The 20024-nt window shown below is 38.2% G+C and overlaps 2 protein-coding genes across 2 annotated transcripts in view; both read left to right on the forward strand.

Annotated features, from left to right (window-relative positions):
- Nucleotides 1-20024, forward strand: part of LOC136877408 (DNA-directed RNA polymerase II subunit RPB2) — a 332230-nt gene that overhangs the window by 38581 nt on the left and 273625 nt on the right. The gene's annotated exons all lie outside the window — the stretch shown is intronic.
- LOC136877178 (glycylpeptide N-tetradecanoyltransferase 2-like) lies at nucleotides 17820-19367 on the forward strand. Its single transcript, XM_067150993.2, has one exon. It carries the CDS (start codon nucleotides 17820-17822, stop codon nucleotides 19365-19367), a length of 1548 nt encoding a protein of 515 aa, XP_067007094.1.

Consider the following 20024-nt stretch of genomic DNA (forward strand, 5'->3'; position numbering starts at 1 on the left):
TATTTCCGCCTGCAGAATATCCTTTATCTCGTGACAGTGCTCTACCTGTCTCTGTAAGTTTTCTACCTTCTCCATCATCGTTTTCTGGTCTTCTTACATTTCCTTTTGATTTTCTTCCACATTCTCAATCTTCATCGAGGACATGCAGCAATGAATACGATGAAAACGTAAAAATTTATATGTGTGTGCATTCACTATACTCCATTGTTCTGGAATGCTCTTGATGCAGTTGAAACCTGCAGTATCTGGTCCTCTGATTCATGCTGATTACAATTATATATCACACGTGGGGTTTATCCCACTTCTGAACCAGATTATTATGAATAAAACATTGTCTGTTTTATTACTGTAATTTATTTCCGGATGACCCAATAAATGCGCATACTCACACAATTCTAATCGACCGTGAATGGCCACACTTACTAATTACTGTCTGTTTACAAGTCTCTCTTCTTTCGACACAGCAGACGGTCCAGATCGTTGGTATTAGGTGGAAATGGCTATAATCCTTGCTTTCACTTCTCCGAGTCCAGTCACTTCATACAGCAGCTGCGTGGTAGACCGCTGGATTTGAACACAGTGTTACTGGCTACACAACACATGACGACTGTTAATTGGTTCGACTCCAGCAATTTACACAGTCTCATACAGTGAACAAGATATCTGTTCCAGTTGCAGTCCTCAGTCTCCAGATAATAATAATAATAATCGTATGGCCTCAGCTACCGTGTGCAGACATTTCAATTTGACGCCATCTGGCTGTCTGCTCGTCAATTTCGACGTTCTGTTTTACTCTATGTCCACTAGATAGCAGACTGAGTAAACCGAAACTCTCTTGGGCGTCTATGGCTGAGATTTAATGAATTTTGTCGGGTAAACACCAATTGTGTCACCAGAGATCTTTTACATGCCGACATCGTACGACATGGAGTGTCGAATGGACTTTTTTCCGCCCTTCAAAAATCCGACTACCTCTGCCGGGTTTGAACCCGCTATATTGGGATCCGGAGGCCGACACTCCACCACTGATCCACAGGGGCAGTTAGTCTCCAGAAGTATACACCACAAACACAGTTCTACTCTAAGGGAGTACACAGTCTTCCGTTCCGTGCGTCGTCTTCTGCCCAGCTACTCACTGGACACTCCGACACAACCACCTCACTCACAGCGGCCGTGTATTTATACCTCAATGATGGGTTTGGCTAGAGATGGAACATTCCCATTGTACCTTCCAGAAATCGCGTGGAGAAACAAGATGAAGGGAGCCATAGGGGAAGGGCCACGGCATGTCCCTGAGCTGGCTTAGTCATCCCGTTCAGAAAGTACCAAAGGAGCTGCGATAAGGTTGATGATTGCTCGAGCACATAACAATAATAACCCCTATAATAATTTTGTGTAGCTGTTGTTAACTTAGTACAACCCTTGTAAGGCAGACCCTCTGAAAGGAATGGGTGGTATTTGCTGTGTATAGGAAACTGTGCTTTAATGAGACATGATAGTTGCAGAGTTTAAAGACTTAAATAAAGCTAACAGTCGATCAGTCAGTTTATTAATCAGTCATTTCTATTTACTGCATACACACATTATGCAGCATACATGTTTTATCCTATTTCCGAATGGAAATTCTAACTTCCCATGGAGGGAATTAGATATTTTTCCACCAATAGAGCATGTCAAAAATCAGATGTAAGGTTTATCAGGCATTTTTCAGACCTAAGACGAAACGCTGGTTAATAGAGCAAACGCCTGAAAAAGCTTACATCTGATTTTTGACATGCTCTATTGGTGGAAAAATATCTAATTCCCTCCATGGGAACTTAGAATTTCCATCTATAGCTTCAACTGAGGAGGAATAAGTTGTAGGACTATCTGTAGGTGGAGAAATTCCAATTCTTTTTTCTTGATCTTTCTCGAGCATTTTCAAATATACTAGAATTTGATCATATAAAGGGTTCTTATATTCTACAGCCTCATTAAGCTTACCATTTTTCTTTACAAGTTGGTCTAGATAAATGTATAGATCTTCATATGCGTTCTTTAAGCTGCCCTTTTTTAATTTTTTTTTTTTTTATGATGGTCAGGTCTTGTCCTATGTTGGTGAATTTATGACCTGTGGCAGTCATGTGTGATCCCATAGCTGAAATCTTCTATGTTTTCAGCATTCACATGTTCTAAATATCTTACTTGAAAATTGTGGCCAGATTGTCCTATGTATGTATTCTTGCACTCAAAGCATGTAAGTTTATATATTTCCGAATCAAAAAATTTATCGTTTTCCGAGAGATTTATTCTATCATGGTTGAAAATACTCTGTTTCATGTTGTTATTGGTGGAAAATGCAATTTCGAAATTTTTTCTCTTAAATAAATTTGTTATTATGTGTATGTTTGGATTATTATTTGTGAACTTGATGTATTTCTCAGTTTTACTAGGTTCGATTGCTAATTTAGATTGTGGCTTCTCCGAAAATTTATTCATTACTAGCTGATGTACCTGTGCTTCGCTACGGAATTCTAAATTTTATACAGAATTCTAGGTTAGGTAGTATAAACCTTGTGAGCAAGATTGTATTGAGTTGCATAGTTCTTAACGTTGCCCTAGAAGCACGACGGGTAAGTCACCAACGTCTTTTCTCATATCAAGACTGGGTTAGGGAATTTTCATTGTAATGGTAGGCCAGCTTGCCTACCGTCAGTCACAATCAGGTTGGGGAGTTTTCATTATAATGGCAGACACTCACTCTCCGCCTGCCTTTATAGATTCTCAGAAAGACTCTCTTAGTGGTTTTTCCAGCTGAAATGAACATAGGTCATTACAATGACGTCGGTAGGAATGGCGCGATTAAAAGCAATGCCGTCATATGAAATACTCGATCAAATGAAAAACCACACATTTTTTTCACTTTTAACGAACAGTACTATGCTGCCGAACTAACAGTCCAAAGCTACAGAGCTGGAATGACCAAGATGCAGACATCCGTGAACAGTCGTCGTCCTTTTTTTCGGCGAGGGGGAGAAGGGTTCAAATAGCGAGTCGGAAAATCTCAATTCACTACACTGGCGGGGTAAAGAACTATCTGACGTGGAGGCAATTTTTCCTCCAAGCCAGAGAAGAAACCACATATTTGCTGCTAATTTGGAATAAAATTAATGTAGATTTAATGAAAGTGAAGAAGCTTTTCCTAAGAAACGGCTCTTTTCAAGGTTGAATTTTGAGTTATTTAGTGAATTCTGGTACTATAATTTGGAATAAGGCTAAATTGTAATTCCAGACCAGTTCATATTACTACTCCTACTTTAAAAGATAAAAATTTCATTGTTCCTTATTGAAAAGTATCACAGTTAAATTGAAATAATAAATATGGTAGTTCAACCTATTCAATACAAGTAAATAAGAGATGTAGAGATTACATTCTTATTTAATTAAGAGTCGAAATGGTACCGGTTTCGACCCCAGTCTGGGTCATCATCAGCCGATTATAAATCGAAAAACAATGCATAAGTAAGAAAGAAGTTAACGGTCAAGTCCACACAATATCAGTTGAAGAGGCGATATAAAAATGACGGGGGTAGGCACTGTAAAATTCAGGCGAAGTGGAATGTAAGTTGCTTAAAAGAAGTAACGCATAATCTTCCGAGCATCAGCACGGCACACGCAATGTTTGGCACTGTCTCACAATGTTCACGAAAAGCAGAGAACAGTTAAATGAGCCAGACTGCATACACCATCCGGCACAAAGTCACAACACAATCCAAATATGAAGATCTAAAGTCATGAAGAAGCCGAAGACGAGCAGCTCAACTGAAGTAACTTGCAAGCTCCAGAAGATCGGCACGGTGTTTACAACGTCAAGTGCTGTAGTTTCATACACTGACTGAGATTGAAGGATAGATTAATGATCAAGTATTTGCTTATTTCACGAAAATGTACCTATGTAGTTTTTTTTTTTTTTCGGGGGGGGGGGGGGTGAAAAGAAAAATAGGATAAATTAATAAAGAAAGATGATTAGTGGATAAGAAAAGATTAAAAGGGTTTAAAGTTGAAAGGTGGTGAGAAAGGATAAGATAGGGGTGAAGGAGGGGTAGTTTAGGGTGGGTTACTGGAGGTACAACAGATTCTCCGCCTTAGGACAACACGTACATGACTCCAAGCACAATTTCACCAGTATTGAAAAAGACATGAAAATACTTAAAATCATTAACAAAGGGCCCCCTCTTAAACACTACTGAAAATTGTTTTATTCACCTTGACCTTCATTTTGGGCCCTCACTTTCAAATTTAAACTCATGCCTTGCGTCTGTCAACTTTGACTACTTCAATCTCGACCTGAATTATTTATATTCAAGAAATAGCGCACTGTGCATACACGTTTTCATTTGTTTCCGGTATTGCGCTTTTTACCATTTTTTTCTATTCACTATTGTTTTTTCACGTCAACTGTTCTAAAAATCTTCAAGATCATAATTACGTATTCAAGCAAATACTTGATCATTAATCTATCCTTCAATCTCAGTCAGCGTATGAAACTACAGCACTTGACGTTGTAAACACCGTGCCGATCTTCTGGAGCTTGCAAGTTACTTCGGTTGAGCTGCTCGTCTTCGGCTTCTTCATGACTTTAGATCTTCATATTTGGATTGTGTTGTGACTTTGTGCTTGACGGTGTATACAGTCTGGCTCATTTAACTGTTCTCTGCTTTTCGTGAACATTGTGAGACAGTGCCAAACATTGCGTGTGCCCTGCTGATGCTCGGAAGATTACGCATTACTTCTTTTAAGTGACTTACATTCCACTTCGTCTGAATTTTACAGTGCCTACCCCCGTCATTTTTATATCGCCTCTTCAACTGATATTGTGTGGACTTGACCGTTAACTTCTTTCTTACTTATGCATTGTTTTTCGATTTATAATCGGCTGATGATGACCCAGACTGGGGTCGAAACCGGTACCATTTCGACTTTTAATTAAATAAGAATGTAATCTCTACATATTTACTTGTATTGAATAGGTTGAACTACCATATTTATTATTTCAATTTAACTACTCCTACTACTACTACTAACTGAGCTTGACTTAAGTGCGCACACTGCTCATTCAAAACAGCTCGTCAGAGTGGGTATCAAATAGCTGGCATACTACAATGCACCAGTGTGTTACGTACCAGCAATATCAGAAAATATATGAACCAGAGGATTGGCATGCTAAAGAATAAAGTTATCTAACTCCTCAGCTATTTCCCGCCAATATTCAGTTAGGCTGTTATACTCGGTACGCAGCAGTAATCCCATCTATCGGAGTTGAATGTCAGCATAAGAGACAAAGAACATTACAACAAATAACGGTCAGTGTAATGTTATTGTTGATCTATGTTACACGCTTTCGATATTGTAGGCCGTCATATTATTAATTGTCTTCTGGTTCTGAAATACCACTCTTATCATAGTCGATACGGTAAAACTGAATAAAACATAAATGATCGGAAATTATATTCTCTATAACTTTTGTTATGTAGTACTTTTCCATAGGACCAAGAACCAAGGTATTTAAAAATTAAATTTTAGGTGCCTTCCCCTAAACTACCATTTCACCCAGGGTGAATAACATCGTTTATAGCTTAAACTGTAGTTTCTTATTCCCCGGCTCTATATACCGATTTTTATTAAATTCTGTTTATCCATTTTGTTGGGGCTCGGCGTTGATATGGACTTTGCAACAAAAATCCAAATTCATGAATATCTCTGTTATTATAGCCGGTACGGTAAAAATGCATTTAAGAAGTAAATGATCAGAAATTTAATTCTACATAATATGAAGTTATGTAGTATTTATTGATATGACCACTAATATTATAAATATTTGAGAATTGAATTTTAGGCCTTCCCCTAAACTACCATTTCACTCAGCGTGAATAAAATAATTTATAGCCTAGATTGTAGCGGCTCATGCCCCGACTCTACATACCGATTTTTATTAAATTCTCTTCAGCCGTTTTCTCGTGATGCGTGTACATACATACATACATACATACGTACAGACAGAAATTACGGAAAAGTAAAAACTGCATTTTCTTGTTACTGTGGACATGATCGATACAGAAATGCCATTCTTTTCAAATTCTGAGCAATGTACAGACAAAACTCTTATTTTATATAGGCCTATATAGATTTTATCAATCATGTTATTGTTGAAACCATTCAAGAGGGCTTGTTGTCGGATAAACAACAGTTCTTTATTCCTTTCAGATTTGGATAAAGGAATACTAAACGCTCTGTTAACGTAACTATAATATGCTGATCTTTTCTGTGCCTCAGGGTGTAATGAGTTGTTGTTGATAGTGGTCAGTGTGAAAGTGGATTTTCTGTGTATTTGAAAGAAAGTCCTTTTTCTTCCCTCGTGACTACGTCCAGAAAATTACGTGATCTTTCTACTTCTCATATATATATATATATATATATATTGCTATCGGTGAGTCTGTTATCTGTTATAGCGTAAACATCGTCCACATATCGTGTCCAAAAATCCAAACCCTCTATTTATTAATAATCTTCGTGTGTTCCAGATAGTCTAAGTATATATTAGCCAATATTCCTGATGCTGGGGCTCCCATTGAGAGTCCTTTTTGACGGTAAATTTTATTATTAAATGTAAAATAATTTTGATTTAACACAAATTTTAAAATATTAATAAAATCTTCAATTTCTGGTATGCTTACTAATTTGCTCTTCATTAAATTCTTCTTTAATGATTGTGATAGTGGCTTCTATTGGAATGTTAAGTTTAAAATCTTTAGCTAGATTGCAATAATCCACTGAGTTTTTGATAGGTGTTTTACAATGAAATAGTATTTACTTGATAAGAAATTATGTATAAATCTAGAAGTTTTATAAATGGGGCTATTTTTTAAATTTATGATAGGTCTAATTGGTTCTCCCTGTTTATGTAATTTTGGCAGTGCTCTCACAGTCGGGAGTCTAGGGTTCATATTTATTAATGTTTGCACATCATGTTCATTAAACAAGAACGACATGCTTTTTAATAGTTTTTTTAAGATCCCTCTGAATACGTGATGTCAAGTTCAAACAAAACTTATGATTTAATCACCACATTAGCAGAAACGGAAACAGCAGTACAGAATCTACCTGTAGATTTACAGAATGACAAGGTATGAAGCTAAGAAGAAAATTCCTATTTTAGTAAAAGGTTTACAATCACTTTGCGGTGCCAATAAGGCGGTTAATAACTTAAAGCAAAAAATCAAGCATAATAACTTAATAATCACAAAAGCAGGTAAAGGAGGAACAGTTGTAGCCCTAGATAGAAATGTTTATATTGAAAAAACAGAAACTTTTTTTAACAACAATTCGTTTAGTACAGTTGATAAAGACCCGACATCACGTACATCAGCTAGTTATTTGCTCCAAATAGCATTGTGCTTCGCATAATCACACGGGCGTTTGATGCAGTACTATATTACTCTGTGCATTTGCTAAGTAATGGCTTCTAAGTGCATGACTGATTCACACATGTGGAGCATGAGTTCATACTATTTTCGGTAGGCTTATCAGAGACTGATCATCTCACTCGCATACTTCCTGTGAGGGAATAGAGATGTGTAATTTTTAGCCTTTTAGCCTCATATAGCAACAGTTGGGCTTTGAGACAGTAAGTGTTTTAAATATATCCTAGTACTGTATTGTGCAAGACATGTAGCATAAGCATCTTTGACCAGTTTTATCTCCTGGTTTTTCCTGATTTTCATATCAAAATCTCCTGATTTTTGGTTTTGTAAAGTTGGCAAGTATGCCAGTAGGAAGAGCCCACCCCATTATCTCAAGATATACTATTGTATCCAGCAGAGTAGTGTCACTGATGAAATCTAACTTGACGGGAATGGGCAACTCGTAGCACCCTGCAATTGACAGCAAAGTGCTGGAAAGGAATTCTCCAGCACTGTTTGCACCGGTTGCATAAACTGCAATGTTGGTCTCGATGTTCCGTGCTTTGTCCTGTTTCGTACAGTGTGAGGCACACAGTTTTTAAATAGTTGTTTCTGTTGAGTAATTTCCATGAATTTGGTAGATTATGATCATCTTCGGACTTTCAGTGATTTATTTACATATGTATTTATGTATTGTCATTCATGTAATTAGTGTATATTCTTGATAAATTATCACCTTAGTTTATTTTAGTGTATTTTGTTCATAATTTATCAATACCAATACAGTAGAGTCTCGCAGTGTTGAGGCTCCTAAATCCGAGCGTTAATTTAATTTTTCTTTTCCCAAATTTAAAATGATTTTTGCACAACATTTCATTCCCTGCTTATTTCCCACCATATCATCGTACTGCAACTCCTCTCTACTGAGATCGCACATGTGTTTGTTGTCATGCCTAAAACTAAAACTAAGATTGCGAGGAAGACGTTTTAGTAGAGATGGCGCAAAATATGTCTCATAGCGAGTGTCTCGCTGCGTTGAAGGCAGCACTGCACTACGTTAAACGTCCAGAGGCAACTTTCACCAACACCCTGCTCTTCAAGCGATGGCATGATATTGCTGCACAGAAATGATGCAACATTCAGAAACAGAAGTCAGTTAAGGACTTTTTCAACAGATGACCTTAATCCATGCCATAACACTCTAAACATAATAATACAGGACCTTAGCTTCAATCGTTGCAGATTTTTTATTTTTTTTCCCCCACAATTTTCCCTGTGTTGCTTCGTGTAGTTATCCCAATTCCGAGCTACCTCCCCACACGGTTACCTCGGATTATCGAGACTCTACTGTACACATAATCTATAAATGCTAACTAAATGGTATACAGACTAAAATGCTAAAACATCTGCCTAGTTGTGATCATATGAACACGGCACCTGCCAATGAAACCATGAAAAGTACGAGCTTCATATTTTGCAGTTATGTCATGGACCGGAAGTAATATAGATGAATTTCAACAAAAGAAACAGAATAAAAAGTCATTTCGGTGTTAAGAGTTCAGTTTTGAGAAAGCCCCTTATGCTATTTGACAGGTGTGGCTATGTTTCCGCATTGGATTTCACCCTCTCCCTTCCTACTATCATATATCACATCATTCATTTAATTTCATTAATTCCTCTGATGGGGTTGATGTGAGAAAGGGCACTTGGCCGTAAAAACTTGCTGCGACAATTCACCCCACTTCACACAGACCACTTCTGTGGTTTCCCATGGCCGTAGCCTTAATTAAGGTACAGTACCAGTATTTGCCTGGTGTGAAAACGGAAAACCATCTTCAGGGCTGCCGAGAGTGAGGTCCGTACCCACTATCTCCCGAATACAAGCTTCCAGCTACGTGACCCAAACCATGTCGCCACTTCCTCGGTGCGATTTTATTGCTTCGTATCTTAACCAAAGTTGTCGAGATAGAGATGGTATATCTTTGATCTCTGGCTTTCTTATATATATTGTACCGGGAAATAGTTGTTGGGCAAGAGCATGGGAAGGATCTCAGATTGTGAACGGTTGCTATTGGAGCAGGAACAGAGAAGGATGATTTTGCAGGGCGAATAATGGATGGTAATAAAATTTTGACAAGATTTTATTAATAATTTCAAGAAAATAACCCTGCTTCTCGTTCATCAAAAATTAAATCTTCCATTGATCTCTTCAAAATGAAATTAAATGACTGAATTGTATACGCTGTTACGATTGAACAAAATGGAGTCTTTGTCCTACACATCCACTTGATGTTTATATGATGTTCAAAATGAATACCAGCTTTCAATAATTTCAGCACACCCTACAGTTCACCTAAGATTTCACACATAGATTCAAATTCAAAAATAAAAACTTGGATCATAAACCTTCAATCAATCACTTTGTCATTTGACCAAGATTTTTAGAATTCAAAGAAAATTAAATCAATCACTTTTGGTGCAAGCCTAAAGTCTGTTTAAAATCATTAAAAATATCAAATTGCACTTGCTTTCTGAATCCTACAGTCCAATTAATAATTTTCAATCACTTGTTTCAGACATCCTACAGTCCAGATAAATAAATTAAACATAATTTTTAAATTGTGCACTTGTCATAGAACAAGCCCTACAGTTCGATTAGGTTTTTATGAGATGACTTCAGATTACATTGACTTCAAAAAGAACATTCTAAAGTTCATTTTAAAATTGATCTCCAGTTATACTTGTTTTGGAGAGAAACCTAAGGTTCATTTAAATATGACCTAAAGTCTTGTTAAATGACCTCCTACAATTTCTACAAGTAGTAGGATTTGAATTCACACGATCAAAAATTAGTTTGTTAGACCAGGCACTTTTCACTTAATATGCATAGCATGTTGAATATTGAGAATGATTGAGTGCCTAATTAATTCCGTTAATGTTTAAGTGTAATTACTCACTCAAGAAAATGTAAAATACATTTATATCACCTGAGTTCTGCTTATAAGAGTAGTTGAAGTACAGCTCTGCAGCTTGATGACTGGAACTTCTGCAGCTGACAGCCTGGAGTCGAACTTAGCACCAGCAGTGAACCATGTTCTATCCCACGAAGTTACCACGTCTTATTCCCTCGAAGATACCATGAATAATCCCTCGAAGTCGCTTGTCCTACCCTGGATACGACGTTCAAAGTAGTGTGAGATTACGATACTTCGCCAAGATTTGCGGTGTTTTAAAACGAAATGTAGAAACAAGGGGAAGTCCAGTTGGCACTATACTGCACAACGTAGCACTGTCAATTCTTAATAATGAGTTGCATTCCACACAGAGATAAGTTTAAATGCACAGTTTGTACTTGCACTTTTATAATATGGCAGTGAATATGCGACTTGAAATAGCACAGTTTATGTCACAGTTCGAACTACATGCCAAGTTTCTGTGGTGATAAAATTAGATCACTTCTGAAGTCGAAAGCACAGTCTTTCACTACACAGTTGGTATGACATGAAATTAGACATTAGCACAGTCCATTAAATTCACTAGTAAATGCAATTAACACAACGTCTACAACAATCTCTAGAATTCTGGCATTCACTGCTTAAGTGGATTTTATTTGTGAGTTTTCATAATAAGGGTTCGTATTACCTAATATCACCATAAAATGTCCTTAATATTCAGTCCTTTTCTCTCGACGCTGGTCGAATGTTCAAGAAAATACGTGAAAATTGACTACACTCAGTCCTATCAATCACTGAATATTCTATTGGAATAAGACTTAAAATAGTTCATAATCGTAATTATAGACGAGAAACATGTCTCAAAACTGATGAAATTGTCACTAGTTGAAAGTTAAATTTATCACGCACATTTTTCCAATATGCTTATTACCGTTCGTGATCGCATCAGAGTTCAAATATACGTCGAACTAACAAAGTCCATAAGGCTGTCAACTTGGCAAATTTAACACTTGTATTGTAAGTTCTACTTAAATACACAGTTAATATCACGAGATCACTATTTATGCAAGAAATTCGTAAGTCTTATATGACGAAACTCAATTTTATAACACTTTCTAATATTCCACTCGTTCACGACGCGGTTGAAGTTTTCCACTTGCTACGATCTCGCCCAGAGAGATTGAAAGTCTTGCAATTCAACTTACTCGTATCTCGCGCAACGCAACGAAGCAGCATGACCTTCAGTCATGATTGAGTTGCACATTTCAACTGACTATCCCTCTGAAGTCGTTGACCTATATATACCCCGCTGGAGGTGCGTTCACCATGTCAAACGACAGATGAGTGGTTGCATAGGATAAACTTCTACTTGTCATATCTTCTAAACGAATGGATGGATTGATCTCAAATTTTTGTTATTATGCATTTGAAATGTGGGCTTCACGTTGGTGTATGTCTCATTTTTATGTGTTAAGCCGTTTACAAGTTACAAAATATTTTCTGGACTTTTCCATAGGGGAGGTGAAAAACCTGGCGCTGACGTCACTTGACCTTGTCTCTCTCTCTCTCTCCCCCCCCCCCCCTCGCTCTCTCTCTCTCTCTCTCTCTCTCTCTCTCTCTCTCTCTGTCTCCCTCACACTTGCATGGAGCAGTAGAGACTAGAACATTCCTTTGCGTAGCTGTTTCCGATGTTACAACTCAGCCGTTCTTTAATGATTAAAGATTTATAAGAATAATGTGCCAGTGCTTATGCATTCCTGGTACAGTATGAATCAACCCAAATCAGTGTTTCTTTTTTCTTTCTAAAGAGAATGAAATAGTCTGACTTCTTTTGCATTCTAGTGGATGTATGTACAGTAGAACCTCGATAATTCAAAATCAGTTAATTCAAAATGCCGCCTAATTCGAAGGAGGTCTCATTCCCGGAAATGTAAGATACTGTTTTGCGTGTTATTTAAATTGTTTAATTCGAAATGCAGATAATTCGTAATTCGAAGTACAATGTCGGCCCCATTACCGAAATTCAGACTTTTAGTTCGAAACTGCCTTTACATTTTAAAACAATAGTACCGGTATGTTATAGAGTAATTTCAATTCAAAATTTATCCGCGTCATAATAGAACGCGTGTTCCGGAACGTGGAGGGGTACTGTAGCTTTTCACATTTACACTCACTTCGTTGGGTCTACAGTGCACTTCATGATTACTAAGTTGAATGAATTCAGAATTCTTTTGTATTCAACCTTTTAAGGAACGCCGTAATATCACCCAACAGGCAGTGTGCGGAAAAACAGGATCCGCGAACACTGGCGATGCTGACAGTTGACGAAAAAACATGGCTCATATAATAAATTCAGAGGCACCAAACAATATTGTCATTGCCGATGAAACTGCATTGCTTTATTTTAATGCGAACCCAAACGGTCTTATGGTTTTAAAGAAGAAAGTGCCAGCCGGAGAATCGTACAAGAGTGGGGGATGGGGCTAATTTAATGCGTTGCAATGCATATGGAAGCGAGAAACTTTATCCCCTCGTCATAGGAAAGTTCGATAAGCCACGATGTTTTAAGGGTGTCGGGCACTTTGCATGCGAGTACAAAGCATCTAAAAATGCAAACAGTAATGAAATCCAAAAAATAATGCATTTGCGCAGGGGAACCAGCATAATTTATCCTCGTCTTTGAATTGTGTGATTTTTTTTCTTTTGTTGCGTGAGGTTATGTTTGTCAGTGATTTATCCAAGTGCATTATTTGAACATTGTAAATGCACCTTGTTGGATACATGTCGGAAATAGTTTTTTTTCCCATGGCATTTGAAAGTTTTAAACCGTGAATCGAGGTGATTGCATGTATTAATGAGTCTTAGAATACTTTGTGACGCAGCAAGTGTTTACATTTCTGAAGTACGAGAGAAGTGCCATAATGGGAAATCCATACAAGGATAGTCATAGGAAACTTTGATTTTAAGGGCATCGTGTACTTTCTGTGTAAATACAAGGCTTCTAAAATGCATACAGTATAGTAATCCAATGAATAAAGCACTTGTACATGGGAGCCAGCATAGATTTCTTCTCGTCTTTGAATCGTGCTTTTTTTTTTTTTTCTTTCGTTGCGTGAGGTTATGCTTGCCAGTGAGATATCCAAGTGCATTATTTGAATACTGTAATGCACCTTTTTGGATACATTTTGGAAATGGTTCTTTTTTCATGGCATTTGAAAGGTATAAACTGTGGATCAAGGTTAACTGCATGCAGTAACGGGCCTTAGAATATCTTATAACGCAGCAAGGGTTGGTACTTGTGAATTGCGAATTGGCGGTTAATTCGAAATCACGTTATTCGAAGTCCGATTTTTTTTGTCCCAACGACTTCGAATTAACGAGATTTTACTGTATTATTATATAGCACTTCCTTATGTAGATTGATAGTATAAATCACCATCTTTTCACTGATATGCATGTTGACATCATCTGGTGAGGATTCCTATAATTCTTTCAATGCCGTGAAACCTGTAACAACTTGTAATTACTTGACTAGCTGTCACTTTGAAATATGATATTGCATGGCACCTGCCATGAAATATGATATTGCATGGCGCCTGCCACTGCAATGACAAAAAATGCATAAAGATGGGACTACAACCCTCACCACAAGGGATCACATGCCCTTCTGCAACACCAATTTGGAGATAGCTTAATTTCCAGTGGAACAAAATTTCCGTATCCTTCCCATTGCCCCCGTATGCCTCTATACACTGAGTGGCCAAAACTCATCGGAAGGGGTGTCCCATTAGCAAATGTGCCGTGTTTGATCCCTGAGCGTTGAGGTTAGCTGCGGCATAGCTGGTCAGTCTGTCACAGACACCATTGTTGTTAAGATGGCAACACATCGCAAGTTAACCGACTTTGAACTTGGGATGATGATCAGTGCATGGGTCATGGCATTGCAGAGATTACACACAAATTTGGGTTTCCGAGGTCAACAGTGTCACGGGTGGTTCATCAATATCACAGAGAGAATGTTATCGCCCGCGTAAACCGCCTCACGGGAAGACCAAAGATGTTTTCATGAATGGACATCACGTCACCTCCGCAGAACCATACTGGGCACTTAACCCTTTACTGCATGAATTATTTTTCGTTTTCATTTGGTGAAGAAAATTTCAAGCTTCAATGTTCAACTTACGTTCAGTGTTTTAGATTTACCAGCAATTCTTAACTGGGGCTAATAGCTTAACACTCGTATGTGCACGACCGTAGGTCGGTAATGTCTTTGAGGTTGAGCCAGAGGTACTCCTGAAGCCTGTGGTAATGTGATGGGGAGGGCCCACGTAAAATAAACGGTGGTTGGTACGCGTGGATGCTGACAGGGTGGAAGGAGTACCTTTGGTTGTAGGGCTGTTTTGTCTTATATTATGTAAAAAAAACAAGGCATCTCTGGTATATGTCTTTAAATGACTGTACAGATAAAGGTGTGCCGGTAAACTACCTCTGTCCACAATCTGTTTCCTTTTATACAGGTGAAAAGTTGTGTGTTGCCTGAGGGCAACAGTATGCAGTAAAGGGTTAATGGGCTACTGTGAGTCAGATCACTGCCCATTTGAAAGTTGGGAGCCAGGAACCCATTTCTACCAGGACTGTAAGGAGGCAACTGCACCGCATAGGCTTCACCAGCTGACAACCAACTCGTGTCCCTTTTTGACACCTCGACACAGAGCTCAACGACATGCATGGGCCCGCGAACATCCGCAATGTACCATGCAACAGTGGCGGCATGTGGTATAGTCTGATTAATCCCGGTTCCAGTTGTATTAAGCTGATGGGCGCGTAGGTGTATGGTGTATTCCCCATGCAGTTATGGACCCTGCGTGTCAACAAGGTTGTGTCCAGGTGGGAGGTGGCTCAGTTCTGGTCTGGGTGGGGTTTTAATGATCACAGTTAGGCCCCTTTTTCTGGCTGCAGGGAGTGCTGACAGGTGCATGTTATGTGAACATTCTTTCAGACCATCTGCATCCCTTTCTGACCCTAGATACCGTGATGAAGATGCCATGTTTCAACAGGACACTGCACTATGTCGCCACTCTGTGGTGGCACGCAGGTGGTTGGATGAGCACTCCAGTGAAATTACGACCATGTATTTGCCCTTCAGATCTTCCGATCTTAATCCAATCGAGCATTCCTGGGATGCTGTCGATGCTGGTGTACGCTCCATGAACCCCATACCAACTACACAAGACCAATATTGTGGATAGCAGTGCAAGATGTTTGGGACCAGATTCCTCCAGAACGATTCCAACACCTTGTAGATTCGATGCCTCGCCGCATTGCTGCCGTTTTGAGGGCTCGCGGAAGAGCAACTTATTATTAACATAACATTCAGTGTCTTCCCATGACTTTCGGCCTCTCATTGTATGTGTGACATGCTGAAGGAAGCCATTTTCAAGTGAGGTACCCACCTAGGAATTTTACCAAAACATGTCGGCAAGCAATCTACAGGACCATTATGAACAATGCATGAGATGTGAGGGTGCACATTTTGAACACGTGCTCTACTGTCGCAGTTAGATACGTGTTGCCTTACATGTTATAATTACGTATCCTGATGTTCAGAGCTTGTTTTTAATTCGTTGGTCTTTGATGGCTATCATGTCAATTCGATGGGTGCTGCCTGTAATAGAGAGACTGCAAACCTCCTCAAAGACTGTAAACCCTGAGTCCCTTAACGCTTGAGCAATGACAGATCGTATTTTATGGTGCCTAGTATTTCAAAGAGCTTCTCTCCATGCGAGCAGTAACCAAAGACGTAAGCAAGAGTTTCTACCTCGTGGCAGCGCCAACAACGGTTGGTGTCCATTGTCCTGCCTGGGTAGCTCATACAGCTGCTTCGTTGCCTATCATTTTCGAGGCATCGCACCATTCGCTACAAGATAATCCTTGGAGGTGATTAACCCACTGATTAATGCCGAGCGAGGGAAGTTAAGTCGGTGGCTGTCATTACAACCTTGTATAAAAATAGAAGGCTACAGCTATACACAGAAATTTTGTATCATCAACTAGTGTCAGTCAGATACACAAATCTTATGTGCCTAGGCACATTTCATACGTTTATTATAAATAACAGTCTAGATGCTTGGCATGCTATTTTAAGTATGGTTGGCACTTTATTTTAATTAGACATCAGGATTTCAAGCCAATATATATTGCTAATAATATAATGGACTATATACGTAACTTTAAGAATCATTAACCTCCATTGATTGTACATATTCTCTTGCTCATTGTATTCTTTTCTTATAAGACATTAACAGTCCCTTTTGACTTGTTTATATGGACAATTCACATTCATGTTTTTAGATATCTATGTACTCATTTCTTGGTTGTTTTTTTATCTTAATTGATTTCTTAGCTGAAGATCATTATACTGATGGAAACTAGTACTAAGATGAAAAACTTCAGCCACAGAATATTCTAAGAAAATTGTGATAATCCCCAATCTCTCGTTCTCAAACGTGCTGGATAAAACAGCTCTTACTGTATATTGTGATTATCTGCTGAACGGCTTCATACCAATTTCAGTTCTCAGCTCTCCGTTGGATTTGAGATTGTTTGGAAGAAATTGAAAGGAATGCACTCAGCCTAGGATACCTCAGGCATTCGAGTAGTGGTTTTGGATTTACTCTTCTCTCTGTGGTTAGACAAATGCTAGCAGTGGTACTAAACACACAGATTACATTACTTTCTTCCTGATCCTTGCCCTAGTTAGTTACTTGGTTTCTCATACATACCTACAACAGACAAATTTCACACGCTCAGTACATGAGGCTGTTGACAAGAAAATTCTAAGCCTGTGGAAGCAACTAAGTTTATTTATTTTCTGCAGAACGTGAAAAATGTTACTGGTAAAAGTGATCCTGATATTTTTGCTTGTTTTGTTCCTTTTGAAGTTGTTATTCCTGTTGCTTTTGGTATGCTCTGTTTGCACTGTTCTACTTTGATCTGTAACTAATTATGCAAATGAACTGAATAAATGAATTAAATTCATGTTTTATGCATTCAGTAAATGCCATTAGGTCATAATTGGTATATTTATTATTTCTTGAACCTGTACTGTGGATCAGCTAATGGCCTTCTTTCAAGTATATATATATTAGGCTACCTTTGAATCTCCCACATTATAGAGATGGAAAAGTAGTATTCATGTAGTTTTATATTTGTAAACTTTTGTGTATATAGAGTTGGAAATTATGAATATGTTGTTCAATAGGTCTTCTTATAAAATTTAAGTTGTCTTAATTAAATTGGAAATAAATTTCCTAATTATTTTGTTTCACTTTTCATAAATCCAGATCAGTGTCCTGAAGGAAAAGATGATAAGGGAGAAGGAAGTGACTCCAGAATCCCTGAAGAGAAACAACTTCAACTTAATGGAATGGTCAAGTCCTTTTTGAAGAGGGGGAATGATTTTATTTGTGCAGCTCGGCCTGATTCAGAAAGAGCAAGAAATCATAGTGAACCACCTACACTGCAGCAGAATGGATCAGATCCTGTTTTGCCATCTGGTAGTTTGTCCGATTCTTCTTCACAAATTGGACGCAAAAGTGCTAAGAAAAGAAATCGACGGAAGAAATCTGCACATACCGTTACAGTTCCTGCAGCTCCTGGAGTTGTAGATGGTCCTGGAAGTGCTGGTGATAAAGTGTTGGATAGTGTACTCGAAGAAGAAATTCAGGCAGGGTACAATTTATCACTTCAGGATATTCGCAAAGCAATGGAGGTCCTGTCATTCCAGCAGAAACCTGCAAAGACTACTGAGGAAGCTTTACATAAGCAATACCAATTTTGGAATACACAACCTGTCCCAAAAATGGATGAAAAAATAAGTCGTAATGAAGCTATTGAGCCTGACAAGAGAGTGGCTGATATCCGAAGAGAGCCATATTCTCTTCCTGATGGCTTTCAGTGGGATACACTCAACTTAGATGAACCTCTTGTCCTGAAGGAATTGTACATGCTCTTGAATGAAAACTATGTAGAGGATGATGATGCCATGTTTCGTTTTGATTATCCTCCTGAATTCTTGAAATGGGCTCTGCAGCCTCCTGGTTGGAGACAAGACTGGCACTGTGGTGTCCGTGTAGTCAAAAGTGGTAGACTTGTAGGTTTCATCAGTGCTATTCCAGCAACACTTAGAATATATGGTATCTCAAAGCAAATGGTCGAAATAAACTTCCTGTGTGTCCACAAGAAACTCCGTTCAAAGAGAGTTGCTCCTGTGCTGATTCGAGAAATCACACGGCGTGTGAATCTCACTGGAATCTTCCAGGCAGTATACACTGCTGGAGTGGTGCTACCTAAGCCTGTTGCAACATGTAGGTATTGGCATCGCTCGCTCAATCCAAAGAAATTGATTGAAGTTAAATTCTCACATTTAAGCCGTAATATGACAATGCAGCGTACACTGAAACTCTATAGACTTCCTGAGGCAACAAAAACTCCAGGCTTTAGGAAGATGACCACTGCGGATTTACCACTAGCTCATAGACTTTTGGACAATTACTTGAAACAATTTCATCTGACTCCACACTTTTCTGAAGAAGAATTTCATCATTGGTTTTTACCTCAGGCTGGCATTGTGGACAGTTTTGTGGTTGACAATGGAAGTGAACTAACTGATTTTGTGAGCTATTATACCTTACCCTCAACTGTAATGCATCATCCCATACATAAGTCATTAAAAGCTGCATATTCTTTCTACAATGTATCAACTAAAACTAGCTGGGTAGATTTAATGGGTGATGCATTAGTTTCAGCCAAAAATAATGGTTTTGATGTTTTCAATGCACTTGACTTAATGGAAAATAAGGAGTTTCTTGAGGCTCTTAAGTTTGGAATTGGTGATGGAAATTTACAGTATTATCTCTACAACTGGCGCTGTCCTCCTATGGCTCCAGACAAGATTGGCTTAGTTCTTCAATAGGTATGTTTGTTTGTTTATCAAAGGAATGTGGTTGTGATTACAGTAGATTATGCCAGCACTACATATAGCACAAGAAGTTTAGGATTAAGTTATATTCAGAGCCCCTGAGGTAACCAGAAGGTGAGTCATCTTTAGTTGAGTGGGTCTGTAGTAACAGCTGTCTTCTACATCATTAACAATTAAGGAAACATGACACTACAGCATTATCTTAAGTAATACCAAACATTAAAAGTGTACATTCATTTTTATGTGGAACACGCAATTTATATGTAGTACATTCTTAATTTTTTTTTTTTTTCATATTATATAGCTGTTGTGAGAATTAAGTAAAGAAACATTACATGATGAGAAAAAGGTTCATTTCATAAAAGAGATGCATGCACAAAGCATGCTGATGAAATGTTTATGAAAGCTGAAATTAGCTCTTGAAAAATCATGTCGTATTACACTGTGAGCAGTGTCTTTAAGTCCTCCTCATGTAGAAGGAAATGGTGATTCACCACTAGACTCGCTTTATGAAAGCTTGTTATCTTTAAAACCAAGCTATTGATATAAATCTTTATCAGATTTTCACAAAGAAACCTATTCAGTTCCATTTACATTTGTATTGCGATTTACATAATGATGAGGAATATATTGTGCTCACTGAGTATTAAA

This window comes from Anabrus simplex, chromosome 7 (genome assembly GCF_040414725.1).
Source record: "Anabrus simplex isolate iqAnaSimp1 chromosome 7, ASM4041472v1, whole genome shotgun sequence".
NCBI classification, from domain to species: Eukaryota; Metazoa; Arthropoda; class Insecta; order Orthoptera; family Tettigoniidae; genus Anabrus; species Anabrus simplex.

Excerpts from the sequence above, each read along its gene's own strand:
- LOC136877178 (XM_067150993.2), top strand. The coding sequence starts at position 17,820 with ATGGTCAAGTCCTTTTTGAAGAGGGGGAATGATTTTATTTGTGCAGCT.